Genomic DNA, 18423 nt, shown 5'->3' on the forward strand with positions numbered 1-18423 from the left:
TGACATTTCCTTCTCTTTTGTTAAGTAGATATGCTCCTCTTTCCTTCAGGTGTCATGGCCTTACATGCCATCTGTATGCCAACATTTCCTTCGTATCCATCTCATCCCAGACCCTAACTTGAACTTCAGTCTGTGATACAAAACTGCCTCCTCAGTATCTCTTTTTGGATTTCTAAAAGGCATCTCAAACTCAGCATGAACAAAAACTCTTGATTCCAGCTCCCACTAAATTTATTCCTCCTATAGTTTTCTCCGTCTCAGCAAAAGGCAATTCCATGGAGAAGCTCCAGAGTCACTCTTGATTCCTTCCATCATTTATATCCCACATCTGATCCATCAGTGACTCCTCTTGTCTCCAATTTCAACACATATCCAGAATCTGCCCACGTGTCCCTCCGTCTTCCACTCCTCCTCCTGTCAAGGCCACTTTATCTCTCCCCTGCATTCCTGCAGTAGCTTCCCAACTGATCTCCTTGCTTTTGCTCTTGCATCCTTCCCACAGGCAGTCTCAACCCAGCAGCCCAGGTGAGCCTTCAAACATATAAGTCAGGTCATGTCACCCTTCTGCTCAAAACCCTCTCATGCTTTCCCAACTCATTCAGGGTCAAAGCTTAACTCCTCCAATGGCCTACACAGCTTTACATGATTGGGTCCTGTTACTTTCCCGACCTAATCTTCTGCTACTCTCCCTTTTGCTTGTTTCGCCTCCATGACTCCTTGCTTCTTTGTGGATGTGCTATGCCTACTCCCTCCTTAGGGTCCCTGGCGTCTCCCCATGCTCGGATGAGTAAGTACTTGGCACTTAGTAGGTACTCAACAAATATTCTGAATGAATGGCTTGAATAATCATCTGGTTAAACACCGAGCTCACTTTGTATTGTGGGTCCCATGACTATTGCTCTTGTTTGCCCACCCTCCTACCCTGCAGCTTTGGCTTTTCCAGCAGTGACATCCTGACTCTCCCACTATGCCTGGGAAACTTGGCATTATCTATGATATCTATGATAACTAGGATCAGGAAGATGAATTAGTTCCAAAATAGTTCCTAACTCCAGGTTTCACCAACATTTTCTTTTTTTTTTTTTCTTTTTTTTTGGTAGAGATGGAGTCTCACTATGTTGCCTGGGCTGGTCTTGAACCCCTGAGCTCAAATGATCCTCCTGCCTCAGCCTTCCCAAAGTGTTGAGACTACAGGTATAAGCCACCATGCTTGGCCCATTTTCATTATTTTCTCCAAACATTTTCTAGAAAAAGGAACAGTTAACTGACTCAGGAATTCCATTTTCTTACTAGATACCTATATGCTTCTTCTGCAGTATTAACAGACATAACGAAGGACACAGTTTACCCACAGATTGCCCTGGATGACCGAGTAATGGTTGTAGATTCATCCTGCCTTGTGGTGTTCTTAAGGCATACAGAAAACAATTTCTTCCTGCTTCCAATATTCCTTTTTTTGCTAAAAAGGTCCACTTGGACACAGACCATTCTGGGTAACATCTTTTCCTATAAAAATCATTGTGATAAACTGTCTCAACTGTGCCTCTGGAGGGCTGGGTCCCTGTTACATCCACAAGTGCAATGGCTGCAGGTATAAAGGCAGTTGACTTCTTGAGAACGTGTTTTGGTACCTTACAAGGTGTTTTATGTACAAACGGCAAGGTTTACCCTAAAACCAGATTGAGATCAAGCAAATACTGTCCATTTTCTTTGCCCCCCTTATAGGATTCTCCTAAATGAAGAGGGGTAGGATAGGGATCTTTAAAGGTGATTGAATACATTAGGGGCAATGACTTCTATTTACCGCAAGCTGGGATGTCACACAGATCAGACTTAAAGTTTTCATCCAAGGTGAAGCACCAGGGAGCTTCCTTCTGATTCCCTGGGTTGCGGCAGTAGGAATGGCCTCCATTCAGCTCTGGGAACCGAAGGGCGGTGAAAGTGTGTGTGTGGGGATACTGGGAATTCCATGGCTGGCACTGGCGCCCTGATTTGGTCACACTGACGGTCCCCCGGTAGTCCACACCTGTGCTGTTATAACACTTGTGATCTGAAAAACACACAAAAACCCAAACAATTAGAAAGAAACACAGGAGATGCTGGAGCTCTCCTCTAGCCAGCAGTTTCTGGAGGGGAGGGCAGGTAATTAACCTCATGGCCACAGCTTCCCTGCTGGTCAGGGGCCATGCAGGGCAGTCTCCCTGCTTTGCTGGGCTTGGACCCAGGGCCTGCCTTGCAGTTACATTCCTGGGAGGATTTAAAGCTTTTGCTTCAGGAATAAAATCAGTCTTCCAAAAGTATTTTTAACATTGAACACAGAAGAAATCGGAACTGGGGTGGGACCTGGGGGCACAGAAGTAATTTCCTAGTGAACGGTTCAAGGAAGGTTCAAGCCAAACTTTTCCTTCCATTCTGATTGACAGCCTTAGACATGAAATCATGTAATAATGAATCTAGTTGGTATTGTAATTCACAGAACATGCTTATCAGAGACTGTGCATTCCGGGTTTCTAACAAAAGTGGGGGCTATCTCTGTGCTGATGGGGTCGGCACCCTTGAGAAGCAGATCCCACTAAGTAGACCTCGCAGGTGACCACAGGGGCTTAAAAGCACTGCAGAATCTATACAGTCGAACTGAATTGGAGTTTGGAGGAGTAATGACAATAATAATAATGTTGCTACTGAGCCCTTACCATGTGTTAAGCATTTTAGATGCATTCATTTACTTAACTCATAAAATAGTATTAATGATCAAAAGGAAACTAAAAAATTGCCGGTGAGATTAATTCTAGATGAAAGGGAAATGTACACTGAAATAGTCTTTTGCTTGGTGCTGTTGATGGGGTAGGGGATGGAGGCAAACCCATCTATATCTTTAAAATGGCGGTATGATATGGTTTGGGTCTGTGTCCCCACCAAATCTCATGTTGAATTGTAATCCCCAGGGTTGGAGGTGGGGCCTGGTGGGAGGTGACTGGATCATGGGAGCAGGTTTCTTGTGAATGGTTTAGCACCAACCCCCCGTGGTACTGTCCTTGGGATAGTAAGTTCTCATTCTCATGGTCATTTAAAAGCATGTGGCACCTCCCCACTCACTCTCTCTTGCTCCTGCTCCTGCCATGTAAGAAGCTTGCTCTCCCTTCACCTTCTGCCATGATTAGAAGCTTCCTGAGGACTCCTCAGAAGCAGAAGCTGCTATACTCCCTGTACAGTCTGCAGAACCACATGTGAGCCAATTGAACTTCCTTTCTTTATAAATTACCCTGTCTCAGGTATTTCTTTATAGCAATGTGAGAATGTACTGATACTTGCTATAATACACTTACCATTACATGTACCATTAGTGCATTTATTTAGTTCTTTCACAATATTGTACAACCTTCACCACTATAGGTTCTAGAACACTTATATTACCCTAAGAGGAAACCCCATATCTATTAAACAATCACTCTCCACTACCCCTAGCCTGGCCCCTGGTAACCACTAATCTGAATTCTGTCTATATGGATTTATCTATTCTGGAAATTTCATATAAATGGATCATACAATGGTGTCTGGCTTCTTTTACTTAGTATAATGTTTTCCAGGTTCATCCAGGTTTGTAGCATGTATCTGTATTTCATTCCTTTTTATGGATAAATAATGTTTCACTGTCTGGATATACCACAATTTGTTTAACCGCTCCTCTACTGATGGCATTTGGGTCATTTCCACCTTTTGGCTATTGTAAATAGTGTTGTTATAAATATTCTCATATGAGTTTTTGTTTGAACGTCTGTTTTCAGTTCTTTTGATTACACACTCAGGAGTAGAATTGCTAGGTCATATAGTAATTCTATGTTTAAGTTATTGAGAAACCATATCCCATATTTTAAAATTATTGTCTTCATGAAGCTTCTTGAAGATAACTATGTCTAATCCACCACTGAATGCTCAGGCACAGTACTCAGCCCATTGGAAAATAATTTGATTAACAGTATGAAAATCACTATGGGTCAAGGTCCAGTTTTCCCTGTGCCAACAGGTTGCTGACCCTTAGAAGAGCACAGAAGGTCAGGGGCTACCACTTACTTTTATTTATAGGATCTGCCATGGGAATTCCAATCCGGATACAGTTCGCAGCTTCTGGGCTCTCTGGCTGGGGAAGATCTTCACAGTTTGGCAGTTTCAGCCTCATCAGAATCATGGGATTTGATCTTGCAAAAATGTACTCTGTTTGACACAGGACATTCTCCAGGATTTCACATTCATCACGACACAAGTCACGGGGCTTTGGGACGGATGAAGTTTCATCGCAGTACGGGAAGGCATAGTGGCACAGGGAAGGAATGGCGAACTGAGAACACTTATCAGATAAGTGACTGGAAGTGCCAATCATAGTGAAGGCAGCTGGAAAACAAACACAATTATTAACTCCCAGAGGCCAGGGTTTATCTTCTTTGGTTATCTAGTCAACGGATATCAGATATAAACACACATTGCAAGGAATCCGCTGTGCTGAAACAGACAAGGCCCACAGAAGGAGATTCATTTCAGATGTCTAAGCAGCTTACTTTCACTGGCTTGAAAAAAACCACTTTGACTATAAAGTTAAAAAAACAGGATTAAATTACATATGTACCATTTCCTAATAAAAAAATTAATTCAGTTAAAGTACAATATATTTTTCATTTTTTACTACAAAGCAATCGAACTTTGTGTTTCATCTGGTGCTTTTTATTAGTTTTGTGAGGCTTCTAAAACATTTGACAGCTGTAGGGACAGACCTTGTTTCCGCAGTGGCTGAGCCTGAGCACAGGATCCAGTTCTGTGTCTTGCTGGATGACTTAGGGTAACTTGCTTAATTTCTTTGTGGCTGGAATACTTTCTACTCCATCTTCTGAAAATGAGGCAACTCACTTGGAAGTTCTCAAAGAGCACAGTACAATTGTTCCAATGTGTATCATCGAATGTTAGTGGTTCCTTAGCTTAATCTCTTACTAGTAGGGTAAGATGCACAAAAAGCGCACCAGCCTACCTTTGAATACCGCTATTGACAAGGAGCTTACACCTCACAAGGAAACCTATGAGGTTGCTGATACATTATTTCCCCAAGTATGTTGCTCAGAACATTAATCATGTGAAATAGAATAGTGCTTGAGAAACAAGCCAACAAGTTTGGGAAACGCTGGGATAAACAAAGGTAAATGAATTTTTAAAAAAACTTGCCACCAGGCTGATACCCATTAGAAATCTCCAAGAGAGGATTTTTATAAATAGGTTACCAATTATTTACATCAAAACTTCCACTTTTTTTTTTTTTTGAGACAGTCTCACTCTGTCGCCCAGGCTGGAGTGCAGGGTTACGCTCTCAGCTCAGTGCAACTTCTGCCTTCCAGTTTCAAGGGATTCTCATGCCTCAGCCTCCCACATAGCTGGGACTACAGGTACGTGCCACCACACCCAGCTGATATTTGTATTGTTTTTTAGTAGAGATGTGGTTTTGCTATGTAGGCCAGGCTGGTCTTGAACTCCTGGCCTCAAGTGATCTGCCCACCTCAGACTCCCAAAGTGCTGGGATTACAGGAGTGAGCCACTGTGCCTGGCCCAAAATGTCTACTTGTTTTTGTGGATATTCAGTTAAAAGTACATTAAGGCATTCTTACATTAGGTTGAAATGGGTGTTTAACAGCTCCTCCCTGTCAGTCTTACTGCTCTTTGAAATTTCAGAATTCTCTTCCTGTTGAAATGAGGGCTTCAGAAAATGGCAACTACCTATTCCTACAGTTGCTTCTTTTGGTTGGTTAAAAAGTCCTCCAGGAGGCTGATGCAGGAGAATGGCATGAACCTAGGAAGCAGAGCTTGCAGTGAGCTGAGATCGCGCCACTGCATTCCAGCCTGGGTGACAGAGCGAGACTCCATCTCAAAAAAAAAAAAAAAAAAAAAGTCCTCCTCCCTCTTCCCCCCAGCCTCCTCTCAGTTCCTTCACATTCCTCATAGCACATAGCTTCCACATAGCTTCTGGGCCTTTTGCTGTTCTATATTTCTGCCTTGGGTTTGTTCTTACCTCTCCTAGACCCTAGGGTTGCCAGATAAAGAAAAAGACAACGGTTACATTTTAATTTCAGATAAATATTTATGACATACTTATACTAAAAAATTATTCGTTGTTTATCTGAAATTCAAATGTTACTGGGTATCCTGAATTTTTATTTGCTAGATATGGCAACCTCATTAGAATGTCATGAAGACAATGTGAATGGATTGCAAAGGATACGTGACACAGAGGCATCATAACTACACTAATGGAAGGGGACAAAGCTGCTGTAACCACCAGAACGATGCGTGCAAAATCCTATGAGGCAGCCTATGCTACTTTAACTCATGTGTGCTAGTAAGTGCTTCGCTACTAGATTTCTATCAAAAGGATACTTTCAATTAAGAAAAATGAAGAGTGAAATATTGAAAGCTAGAGCAAGAAGAGACCAATGGTCATCTTGCTTCATCACTCATTTCACAGATGAAGAAGGGGACTTTTTGGGAAAGTAAGCGATTTCCCCAAAGTTCACTGTCATAATAGTTCTGGGATGAGTGTCCAGAATTCTAAACTCTAAATTCATCCCCTCTCAGTCAACATCACGTTGCTTCTAAACAGTAAGCTCTGTGAGGGCAGAGACGTACCTGGCTTATTTACACACCATCATCTCTCCCATCCAGGTTCAGTTCCTGGTACGGTGAAAGCACTTAATAATATTTATTGAGTGTTTGAATGAATGTGAGATTTCACAAAGCTTCCTTTTCCTCTAAGAGCAACCTTCAATAAATTACTTTAATGTAAATTCCAGAGCACAGAGATCATGTCTCATGCTTTTTTATGGTCCTGCTCCCAACCTCCATGCTGAGCTTAATCCTTTGTCAAGAGAGGAGCTCAATAAAACTTTTGGTGAGAAAAATAGTTATTCAAGGGACAAATATAATTTCATTGGTGCTACCTACCTGTGATCTGATTTTCTATTTCCCCTTGCATGTGCAAAGACTCCATATAGACGGTGCGGTTGCCAATAAATCTTGCACATGCAATCCCTCTGTATGGCTGACAGAATCCATCTTCTTCATACTCATCTCTGAAAGAAAGCATAGACAGACATTAGCTGATGCACCACATACATACAGGGCACAGCAAGCTCTGACTGCGCGATACCCTAAATAGTCACTAGGGGGCACAGTTGGGCACAATATACAAAAGACTGGGCTAAGGAATTGGGCTTTTGCTCAGTTCTTAAAACATCTGTTGGTCACATTGGTCAAGTTTCCTACACCCCCAGAAAGTCATCCTGAAGCACAAAATCATCCTTAAATATGGGAGAAAATGCTTTTATTTTCGCAGCTGGTGGTGGGCTGGAAGATGATGTAGTTATAGCAGTAAAGAGGAAATGAGTTGGAAATCTGGGCACATGTTCTACAGTTTTTTGTTTTTTAAGCACAGATTATTTCTGCTTCATTTGCTACAAAGGCGTGGGCGACCAGATCCACTCCAACTGACATGTCAATTAGGGGGATCCATGGGGTGAGAAGCCGGGTGCAGCTGGAAAGAAACCCGAGGGCAGCCCAGTTAGGTGACTCTTCACTGCTGAACCTCCATTATCTCTACCCTGCCCAAAGAGGACCAGGGCAAACCATAGTCTGGAGAGTTTGAATTGAGTCACTAAATCCAAGGAAATCTAGAGAAAATGTCCATGGAAAGTTTGCTTTCATGCTTCTCTACAATTTAAAAAAATAGTCTTATTAAAATTTTGCGGCCTCAAAATTATAAGACTTTTTTTATAAGGAGGGGTAATAGATTTCATCTTGAAGACAGAGGGATGCCAAAAATGACATGATTCATGTGCCAGGTAAAAGGACTGGAGATCTAAGGCTGGAGATGAAGACCCAAGATGGCAGGCTCAACCTGAAAGGGCAGAGGCTACCATCTCCCACGAGGGCCTACGATGAGCACAAGATCCCTCGAGTGCAGAACATCCAGCTGTTTCTCAAAGGCAGACCATAGCCAAACCAAAGTCTGCCTGCCACGGATATAAGTTGACTTCAACCCTGGATGCTCCTCCTCAATATATCATCTCAAAAAAAAAAAAAAAATACACCGTTTTTCCCCTTTGGTTTCTTCTAAGTAAAAATCCCTCAGAGCAAAGTCAGGAGAACAAAATTCTCTTCCTGAGTTTAACATTTGGGCATCCTTAGGCAAGCTGTCTGAGCCCTCTGAGCCACAATTTTCTCATCTACAAGTTGGACACAGTAACTGACTTCTCTGCCCTACATGGGAAAGTCATTACGATCCCATCAGATAATGTAAAAGCTTTTTTAAATTGTAGAGATAATATATGGCTATTCTTAAAGTATTTACAATGACCAAAGGGACATTTATTTAAAAGACAGTTATTTACTAAGCTCCCACATCGTAAGAGGCACTGCGGTTAGTGCTGTGGTGCTCACTTCCCAGCTTGAAGGTCTAGCGTAGGAGTCTAGAAAGTCAAAGCATAGCAGCAAACCAAGTGGAAAAATCACCTGATAGGACACTAATTTTCTGCTTCTCTCTACTCCCACTCATTAAAAGAATCATTTTAAAGGTGAAAGTGGGGGAAGTATCTTCAGTTTAGTCCTGAAAATAGTTTGTGTTGCAAAGCTCTTAAAAACTTAACCTTTAAATACACATACAAATGAATATATCATATACCTGACATAAAGACATTGAAATTTTACTGTTGCACAATCCTGCAAGCACTCCACATGTTTACTTTCATAAATCCTAGAGTAATGCTGAAGCCTTTTTGGCTTAAATTTTACTTGGGTTGTAAAATTAACCCAACTTTTATTGGGTAACTAATACCATAAACCTATGGGGAGGAAGAAGGTTCTTGATGACCTACACTTGGATCTTGGAAACCTAAGTACAGAGACCAGAATACACCCCCATGCCACCCCCCTGCTATGACAGATGATGCTTTTCTATCCCTAGATGCTTTTCTATCCCTAGGCATTAGCAGAGCCCTGGATTTTTAAGGTGTCATTATGAGAACACTTCTTTCTCCCCCACATTAAACTCTCAAGGCTTCAATTTATATCTCTTGGGAGGACAAAACCCTGGAATTACCCCCAGATATAAATCCCCAACCTACTGGGAGTTCCCATATTTTACGTGTGAGGCTTAGGCTAAACTTCTTACCACCTTTCCAGTTCAAGACTCTTAAAAAGACTCTTTGAATACTTTTTTTCAGAATAAAATGGAATGCAATTCCTTGGCTGCACATTTCTTATCAAAGGCTTAGAACTGCAGGTGTATTAAATTTTTGACTATTCCCAGAATTCCTACTATCCTGTTCAGTCTCCTGGGAGACAGATTTTTTAAAAAAGAACACAAAAAAGCCGCAAAACCAGTATGTACTGTTATCTGCTGGGGAGTGGTTCTGTCTTGGCTCCTTATGAGAATCGCCTTGGCAGCACATTGGGAGGCCGAGGCGGGTGGATCATCTGAGGTCAGGAGTTCAAGACCAGCCTAGTCAACATGGTGAAACCCCATGTCTACTAAAAATACAAAAATTAGTTGGGTGTGGTGGCAGGTGCCTGTAATCCCAGCTAGTCAGGGGGCTGAGGTAGGAGAATCACTTGAACCCAGGAGGTGGAGGTTGCAGTGAGCCAAGATCATGCCACTTCACTCCAGCCTGGGTGACAGAGTGAGACTCCATCTCAAAAAAAAAAAAAAAAAAAAAAAAGAATGAAAGAATCTCCTTGAGAAGCCTTAGGAAATACGAATGCCCAGGCCCCACCTTAGACCTATTAAATCATAGTCTCTGGGGATGAGGCTTAGGTATCTATGCTTAAAGAAACCTATCAGGTGATTTGAATGTGGTTGAGAACCACAACACTGAAAAAAACCAAACATGTATTAAGTGTCTGCTGCTCTGGGCTGGGTGCTGTGTTAGGTGCTTTCTTCAAAGCAGCCCCTGATGAGCTATTATCCTTATTTTACGAGACAGAAACTCAAATTCAGAGAAGTTAAGTAACTTGCTCAAATTCACAAAGTCAGTCTGTGGTGGAGCTAGGATTTAAACTGAAACTCAAGATGAGGCCACTATCCCATGTTGTTAGGTCTGTAACTATGTTCTGCGTTTCAATACTACTCTTAGTTAAATCAGCCTACTCGAGAAAGAGACCTTATCACGAGTCTTGATTCTGTATCAGATACTGCTAAGTTTTATATACTTACAAAACAGATACTAAGTCATTTAATCCCAACAACAATCTTATAAAAAAAGGTAAAGATGTAATTATTCCTGTTCTACAGATGAGAAAAGTGAGACTCAGAAAGCACAGAGAACTTATCCAAAGTTACGCAGCAAGTAGAAGAGCTAGATTTGCTCTAAATAGTGTTTCTAACCACACTCTATAACTTCTTTCCAAGTGGCTTGGCAATGGAGTTTTTGCACTGCTTACAGGGGCTTTCTGCTGTGGAGAAGCTTTGGTGCATGCTGGGTGGTAAAAGGTTTTCTTTTAAACATAAAGTCAAAAACACATTTCTTTCTTTTCCATTTTTCCCCACTGGCTTTGGCTGGAGGGGAACAAATGCTCCTCCAGCATTAATCAGCTTTATGCTTTTTTCCAGCTCACACTTCTTTCATCATTGATGTCTTCCTGCCTTACTCCATGCTCAGCAAATTAAAAACATGAAGCAAGTGGCAAGGTAGCAAAAGTGCAAGGGCACTTGCAATGAGCGTGCCCAAGGCTGCATTCAATGGAGAAGAAAAGTGCATTGTGAAAGGGCAAATGGAATTTGGCCATTCATCACAGTGGCTGGCACCAGCGTGCGCCGCTGCCTCACCATGATGTCAAGGTGCAGGGGTGCTTTGTGATGGGAACTCATGTTTCTCATAAAGATAATTGAGTTACCATGTTGCCAGCCTCTACAACCTGCCATATTCTCTGCCATGGGATTGGGAAACACAAATGTGGTCTGTAATCCACCTCCAGGGTCTCCTCCTTCTCCAGGGCAAGGAGCTTATGAAGGATATTTGAAGAGTGGTAAGAGGGATCGTGGAACAGTGCGGCAGCAAAAGGAGTGCCCATCTAGGAACCGCTGCAGAGCAAGGAAAGGAAATGCTGTTCTGCAGAGACTTCATAATCTAGTTCTTGCCAGTTTTTCCAGCTTCCTTCCCTGCCAGACAAGCCTACAAGCCTGATGGTATTAGTCATGTGGATGATCTTGCTAGTCTCAAACCACAGGATGCACTTCGATGCGGACATGGTTTGACCCATGCTCATCCTTAGGGCTGGCATGCCCTCCACCCCCTCGTTCTCCTTGTGAATGTTCTCATCTTTCAGACCCAAATGCCCCTACCTTCCCTGGAAAGTTAGTCACTCACTAACCCCACCCATTCCCAGTACTTTCATCAAACCATTCCACAGATTTCCAGTTTCATATACTATTTTATCTGTTTAGCGCCCACCTTACCACTGACAGGCCAATAGAACCAGAAGAGATGAGAAGACTGTCCCAGGGTAGCCCACCAACGTGGACCCTTCTCCATACTGGGAGTATCCTCTAATTGGAAGCGATTTTCTTCCTCATCAGAATATACAGGGCATGGGCAGACATAGCTGAACCGATGGGTACTGACAAATTTGGCCCTAAAATATTCTTTTTGGGGATAATTTCAGTTAAAATGCCTATCTCTCTTTTTTTTTTTTTGAGATGGAGTCTCGCTCCCATTGCGCAGGCTGGAGTGCAGTGGCGCGATCTCAGCTCACTGAAACCTCCACCTCCTGGGTTCAAGCGATTCTCCTTCCTCAGCCTCCTGAGTAGCTGGGATTAGAGGTGTGTGCCACCATGCCTGGCTAATTTTTGTATTTTTAGTAGAGACAGGGTTTCACCATGTTGGCCAGGCTGGTCTTGAACTCCTGACCTCAGATGATCCACCTGCCTTGGCTTCCCAAAGTGCTAGGATTACAGGTGTGAGCCACCACGCCGGGCCTCCTACCTCTTCTTAATGAGAAGAGAATGGATGCAGAGGGACTTTCCTGACTGTAAAATCTCACTTAAACCAAAGATTTGAAAACAGGTACTCAAACACACACTTGTACACAAATGTGCAGAGCAGCACTACTCACAATAGTCCAAAGGTGGGAACAACTCAGGTGTTCATCAACAGATGAATGGATAGACAAAACGTGGTAGATACATACAATAGACTATATTATTCAGCCACGAAAAATGAATGAGGTACTGAAACAGGTTACGATGTGAGAGAGCCTCAAAAACATGCTAAGTGAAATAAGCTGAACAAAAAGGGCACATATTGTATGATCCCATTTACATGAAATATTTAAAATAGGTAAGTCTTTAGAGAAAAGCAGATCGGTGGTTGCTAGGGGCTGGGGACAGGGAGGAATAAGAAGTAACTGCTTAGCGGGCAAGGAATTTTATTTTGGGATGATGAAAATGTTTTGGAAGTAGACAGATGTGGCGGTTATACAACATTATGAATATACTAACTACTATTGACTTATTCATTTTAATATGGTTAATTCTGGCTGGGTGCAGTGGCTCATGCCTATAATCCCCGCACTTTAGATCAAGGTGGGAGGATCGCTTGAGGCCTGGAGTTCAAGACCAGCCTGGACAACATAGTGAGACTCTGTGTCTACAAAAATAAAAATAAAAAAATTAGCAGGGCATGGTGGCACACACATGTAGTCCTATCTATTCAGGGAGCTGAGGCAGGAGGATTGCTTGAGTCCAGGAGTTTGAGGCTGTAGTTAGCCATGATCACATCACTGCACTCCAGCCTGGGTGACAGAGCAAGACCATCTCTCTAAAACATAACGACAACAAAATAAATAATAAAATAAAATGGTGAACTCTATGTTATGTGAATTCCACCTTAATTAAAAAAAAATATCATTTACACAAGCGCCAAGGTAGAGGGACCCTGGGAGAGGGCCAATGGTTGCAAATTCAGGCCTCAAGGTGGGGGAGGTCGTGGGGGTAGCTTTGTAAGTCACTTCCAAGCAGACTAATCTGATATAAGCATGAGCAGTTTACTCAGTATCAGCAGGTTCTTTTGTTCTGATTCTCATGGCTCTTCAAATGGAATGCCGGGGACAGTGACTTGGCAATCCCACAGCATGGCAGCCTCATAGGGACAGAGAGCAGTGAAATAAATAGCCCAACACCTCTGACCTCTGAATTTATCCCCCCAGCCCCTTTCATACACCCTGTTTTGAGCCATGGAGAGGAAATCACATCAAGATGGCTGCCCCTAAAACCCTTGAAGGAAAGTCATCACACAGCTCAAAGAGATGGAGGGTCCATAGGTTTGCTCAGTGAGCAGTTTATTAAAGTGGGAGTTATTTTCTGTCATGTGGATAGTAATTTCTCTTTACCCAAGCAAACACAACTTACTAATCCTTTCCCAAAAGACCATCACGGCCATGAATAAATGGAAAACATCCCTTTTTAAAACTTGTGAATCGGGCCACCTATTAGCAGATCTGGTTAAAAGCATGGCCACATAATGGCTCTAGTAACCTCGAGCTGAGTGTGAAGCTTCCCACTTCAGAGGCAGCGTTCTTCTCCCTTGGGAGGGGCAAACAGATCTCTCAAGGTAAAATTAGCCCTGGCTTTTAATAAAAATGGGGCTACATTATAAAATTAAGGATCCAAGTAAAAGATGCAGAATTATTCCAATGTAGACAGAAGATCAGAGACATAGAAACCTTAAGAACAGATTATAATTGGAGGTGGTCTGAAAAGTTACCTCCTATTCCAACCCACCTCCTTCCTCTTCCGGAGGAGACTTCAAGCCTGGAAGCAACCTTAGTTAACTGCTAACCAGGAGGAGGGGGCATCATTTAAATCTTATCAGCCCTAGCTGCACACACCTTGAAATGATGGCCCTGGGAGAGGGAGCATCTCTGGACAGGTATAGGCAGAGACAAGGAAAGGGATGGCTGGGGAGGGTGAGGATCCAGGAAGGGGAGCTGTCGGGAGCACCAAAAGGAGACTTCGCCTCAGGCTGGCTGTGGTCAAGAGATTACAGGTTAAATATGTGATCCTGAAGCTATCTCACAAACTCTGCTTTCTAAAGACCGGTCTGAAAGTGGGCATCAAAAAGTACGTGTTAACATACTTGACCTTTAAGGTCAGTTTTCAAACGGAGCCAATCAAGGCATGTCAACCCAGAGGGCCAACGACCCACAGAGAAGCCTTAAATCTATAGGGTTGAGAATTCAGCTAACCCTTACATCCCTTTTTCTTTTATTGGAATGCCTTTGTAAGCATAAGCAATTTTGAGGTGACTGTGTCGAATATCACATGCTGGTTCCCACATCTGGTCAGTGACAATTTGGTTAACATTTATTCACTTAGCTAAAGAGTCCCTCGACCTGTTTCATACCACCTTTTTTCTTTAAAAAATTAAATCAAAATTTTGAAGTTTTTTTCCCTTGGCTATTAAAACAAACAGATGAATAACGTTCTGTCATAGTTTCCAGAGCAGCACGTAAGAGTTACTTGTGTCCAACTCAGAAAAGGGAAGATATTGGCTTTGCCTCATAGTGATGTTTGGAAACACAAGGGTTTGCATTTCACTTGGAACAGGAGCAGAATTACCCAGGCTTGTATCTCACAAACGTAATTTGAGGGAAAATTATGTGTGTAATATATTTTATTCCTATTTAAACACACATTTGAAATGATAGGACTGCACTAGTACAGTATTTGCAAGAATACAGAAGATTGCTAATCAAAAGAATGAGTGATTTTTTACTGTCTTCAATTTACTGAGGTTTTCATGATAGGGCGGCCTTGCACCTTCTAAGAATGCTTTGGTTGTTTTTACTTTTCCTCTGTTAAGGGCCTGCTTTGCCCCCAAGGTTAGGCTGAAGCTGGAAATGCATAGGTGACACTTGGAGTCCCCGAGTTCAGCACCCCCAAGTTCTTATTAGAGACCCCTTGGATGTGCTTTGGCAGTTCTCCAAATATCAGGCATTCAAACCACCCCCTAAAATTGCCTATTAAGAATAATGGGACTTTAGAATAATATGAAATTCACACGTAACAATCTAGGCAGATTTTCTACCACAGGTGTTACTGGAATTGCTTTGATTTTTTTTTTCTTTCCTTTTATGCCTTTGGGCATGAATTGAAAAAGAGAAGGTTTGTGGAAAGAGTGGTAAATGGAATTCAGGGACATCTTAGAAGGGTTTTAATTTCATCTTACTACTCAGAAGTGGGGTGAAACCCAATCCCCAATTCTTGCTTTTCTGTATCATCTCAGTTTTGTTTCCCATTCCTTCTGCTGATGGTGGTTAAAATAAGACTACTGGCCTCCGTAAAAAGCAATGGTGAGTTTAATGCCTCTCTGTACCCTCAACTCCAGCACCCACCCAAAGGCAATACAGAGATGCCCATGTCACAGGTAGAATCTTACAAATTTTTATAATGGCAGAAGCAGCAATTCACATTAAAATAATGATTAATTTGTAATGCACAGATTTGTCCTGTTCCTCCTCTGTTTCAATCTTCCTAAAGGCTTCCCTTGTCATGCTAAGTAAAACTGGCATCTTTACAATATCCTTACATCATCTTCTCCTGCCTCACCTTGCCTCTCTGACCTCATGCCCTGCCACTTCCCCCCGACCCTTACTTGATTATTACCTCTTGTGTTAATATTTAGTCTCATCAGGCATACTCTGTATTGATATATTCAATTGTTTATTGTTTATAAACAAACTTCATGAGACTAGGAACTTTGTTTTGGTCACTACTATGTCCCTAATGGCCAGAATAGTGCCTATTAAGTGTCAAGTTGTTGATACTTAATAAATAAATGTTCAATAAGTGAATTAAATCTCTCCCACTTTTTATTTTAATTTCTGTGTGGTAGCAGCAAAGAGGGATCCTCTAGCAATCTGAAATGTGTAGTCAATCTCTCTACTTCCCCACCCCAGCCACCCAACCTCTCCATGCATTTTTCTTTATTTTTTGAGACAGGATCTTACTCTGTCACCTAGGCTGGAGTGCGGTGGTGAGATCACAGCTCACTGCAGCCTCAAACTTCCAGGCTTAAGTGATTCTCCTGCCTCAGCCTCCTGAGTAGCTGTAACTACAGGCTTGTGCCACCATGCTTGGCTAGTTTTTTTACTTTTTTTTTTTTGTAGAGACAGGGTCGTGCTATGTTGCCCAGGCTGGTCTTGAACTCCTGGACTCAAGCAATCCTCCCACCTTGATCTCCCTAAGTGCTGAGATTACAGGCATGAGCCACCATACCTGGCCTCCCCATGCATTTAGTTTTGCTAAATGGAAGAAATAATGAGAAGAGGAAGAGGGGCAGCTTCTAAGAGTAGCAACCTTGAAAACTAAATTTGCTTCCAAAGGAATTCTTGAATTTGACCACTTTCTTGCCTCATGGCTCAGGTCCCACCACCTCTCAGCTGCCCCTCACTGTGAGCCCTGCCTCCAACCTTCCACTCTTCCAATCCATCCTCCAAAGGCTGCAAAAGGCCATCTAAGGTGGAAATCTGTGTGATTGCTGAGGCTGATGTTCTTCACAAGCCATCTGGCCATTCTTGGGTCCACAGTAAGTGAATACTTGTTATTAGAATGCCTGTATGAGATTGGAAGCTCACGAGCATCTCAGCTAATTTGGTTTTCAAGTTAAGATGGTTTCTTCTTTTTCTCCTCTTCATTTCTTCTTCCTACCATTATGCCCTATTGAGATTTTATTCTATGCTCAACAGTATTCTAGGCCTCGAGGTAGACATCAAAAAAATTACCTTTGACTTTCAGCATGGATATAATTTGTGATCATACATGTTTATGAAAATACTACATTGCCCCAAACCAGAAGCAACCAAGAGAGAGGAGACAGAGAAAGAGACAGACACACACAGAGGAAAGAGAAAGAGGAGAGAGACAGAGAGAGACAGACAGAGAAAGAGAGAGAGAGATGAAAGCTTACTATACACCTACCTTGTACCAGGAACCCCTCAAGGTAGGTAGCATTATCTCCATTTTATAGTTGAAGAATTAGGTCCAGAGATTAAGTCTCTTTCCCAAAACCTTAGGTCTTGCTCCAAATTTCTTGCAGTGTCCATTATAAGAAATATATAATAAAGCCAAGAGCTTTGAAATGTGTACATATATGATTTAGTGAAAAAGAGACAACACAAAACAGTATTTGCACAAATAACACCGCCATGTAAAGTGTGGAAGGAGTTTAGATGGAAACAGTTCGATTTTATTGGATTATTCACCCTCAAAATTGCCCAAGTGCTTAACAATGATACAATAGTTAGATTAAAATATTGAGGAAACAAACTTGAAAAAAGGTGCTAGGTTTTGTTCTACACTGCCTAGACGCAGCAGAAGGGAGAGAATTTGTAAGCAATGGCTGAAGAAGGATTTTTAGAGGAGAAGAAGAGGGTGGAAGATGTGGGAGGTACCTAAAGCCAGAAAGATAATGAACAGAAAAAGATCCCTCCCAGGCAGCCTGGCTGGATTCAAGGTCCCTCCATCCAACAAGGACTGTTCTCACTTCCTAGATATGGCCAGGAAAAATGCCAGCCAAGTACATTTCAAGTTTCTCTAGGGCATTCCCTAACTGAAGCATGATGCTGGGACTGAACTTGGCATTGCGGAGTGGAAAAGTCACCGGACTGGAAATGAGAAGACCAGGGTCTTGGTCCCACTTTGGCTGCCAACAAGGTTATTTCCATACAACCTTGGATAGGTCACTTACCCTCTTTGTCCTCACTTACTCCATTTGTATAATATGGAAGTTGAACTGTATAATATGTTCTTTCCAATTCTAACCTTTTACGGTTACTCTAGTGTAAGCTCTCAAAATATCCCACCAAGATGGCTGCAGGAGTCTCCTAACTGGTCTCTCTACCTCCATTCTTGGCCTGTAAATTGATCTTTCCTGTTGCCATGGAATGAAGAGCTAATAGGTAGATTGCATTATCTCTTTCTTACAAATGTTCAGTGACTCTCTACTGTATAAAGTCCACTGGCAACAGTCCTAGCACATTAACAGCAATCACAAGGTCCCTATATAACTGCCCCGTGGACATCTTCAGCCCAGTCTCCTGCATTGCCCCTCTTGGTTCTCAGGTCCTGGTATTAAAGAACAGCTTATAGTTTCTGAACATATCACACTGGCACTGATGTTTGTGCCTTGGCTATTTCCCTTCCAGGAAATCCATTCTCATTTTTCTTCACCTGGCTCTCTGTCCCTCATCCTTCCAGTTTCGGTTCAGTCTTATCTCCTTTAAGATGCTTTCCTGAAACTTTCAGATTAGTTCATGAGAAAATATGTGCTCTCTAGCATCCTTCACTGTATAATTATTATTTGTTGAGAAGTCTGTTCCTCTACCAGGCAGAATGTTCCG

General features: G+C 42.3%; 1 protein-coding gene across 3 annotated transcripts in view; it reads right to left on the reverse strand.

Moving 5' to 3' along the window:
• The window catches only part of ROR1 (receptor tyrosine kinase like orphan receptor 1), a 406019-nt gene that overhangs the window by 37135 nt on the left and 350461 nt on the right, over positions 1-18423 (reverse strand). For all 3 annotated transcript variants that reach the window (XM_031002544.3, XM_063698055.1, XM_055364815.2), the window contains 3 exons: positions 6976-7103; positions 4072-4389; positions 1805-2050 (listed from right to left, as the gene is read on the reverse strand). In XM_031002544.3, the coding sequence (XP_030858404.1) occupies positions 1805-2050; positions 4072-4389; positions 6976-7103 (692 nt within the window). The remainder of the gene's footprint in view (positions 1-1804; positions 2051-4071; positions 4390-6975; positions 7104-18423) is intronic.

This window comes from Gorilla gorilla, chromosome 1, assembly GCF_029281585.2.
Source record: "Gorilla gorilla gorilla isolate KB3781 chromosome 1, NHGRI_mGorGor1-v2.1_pri, whole genome shotgun sequence".
Taxonomy (NCBI): Eukaryota; Metazoa; Chordata; class Mammalia; order Primates; family Hominidae; genus Gorilla; species Gorilla gorilla.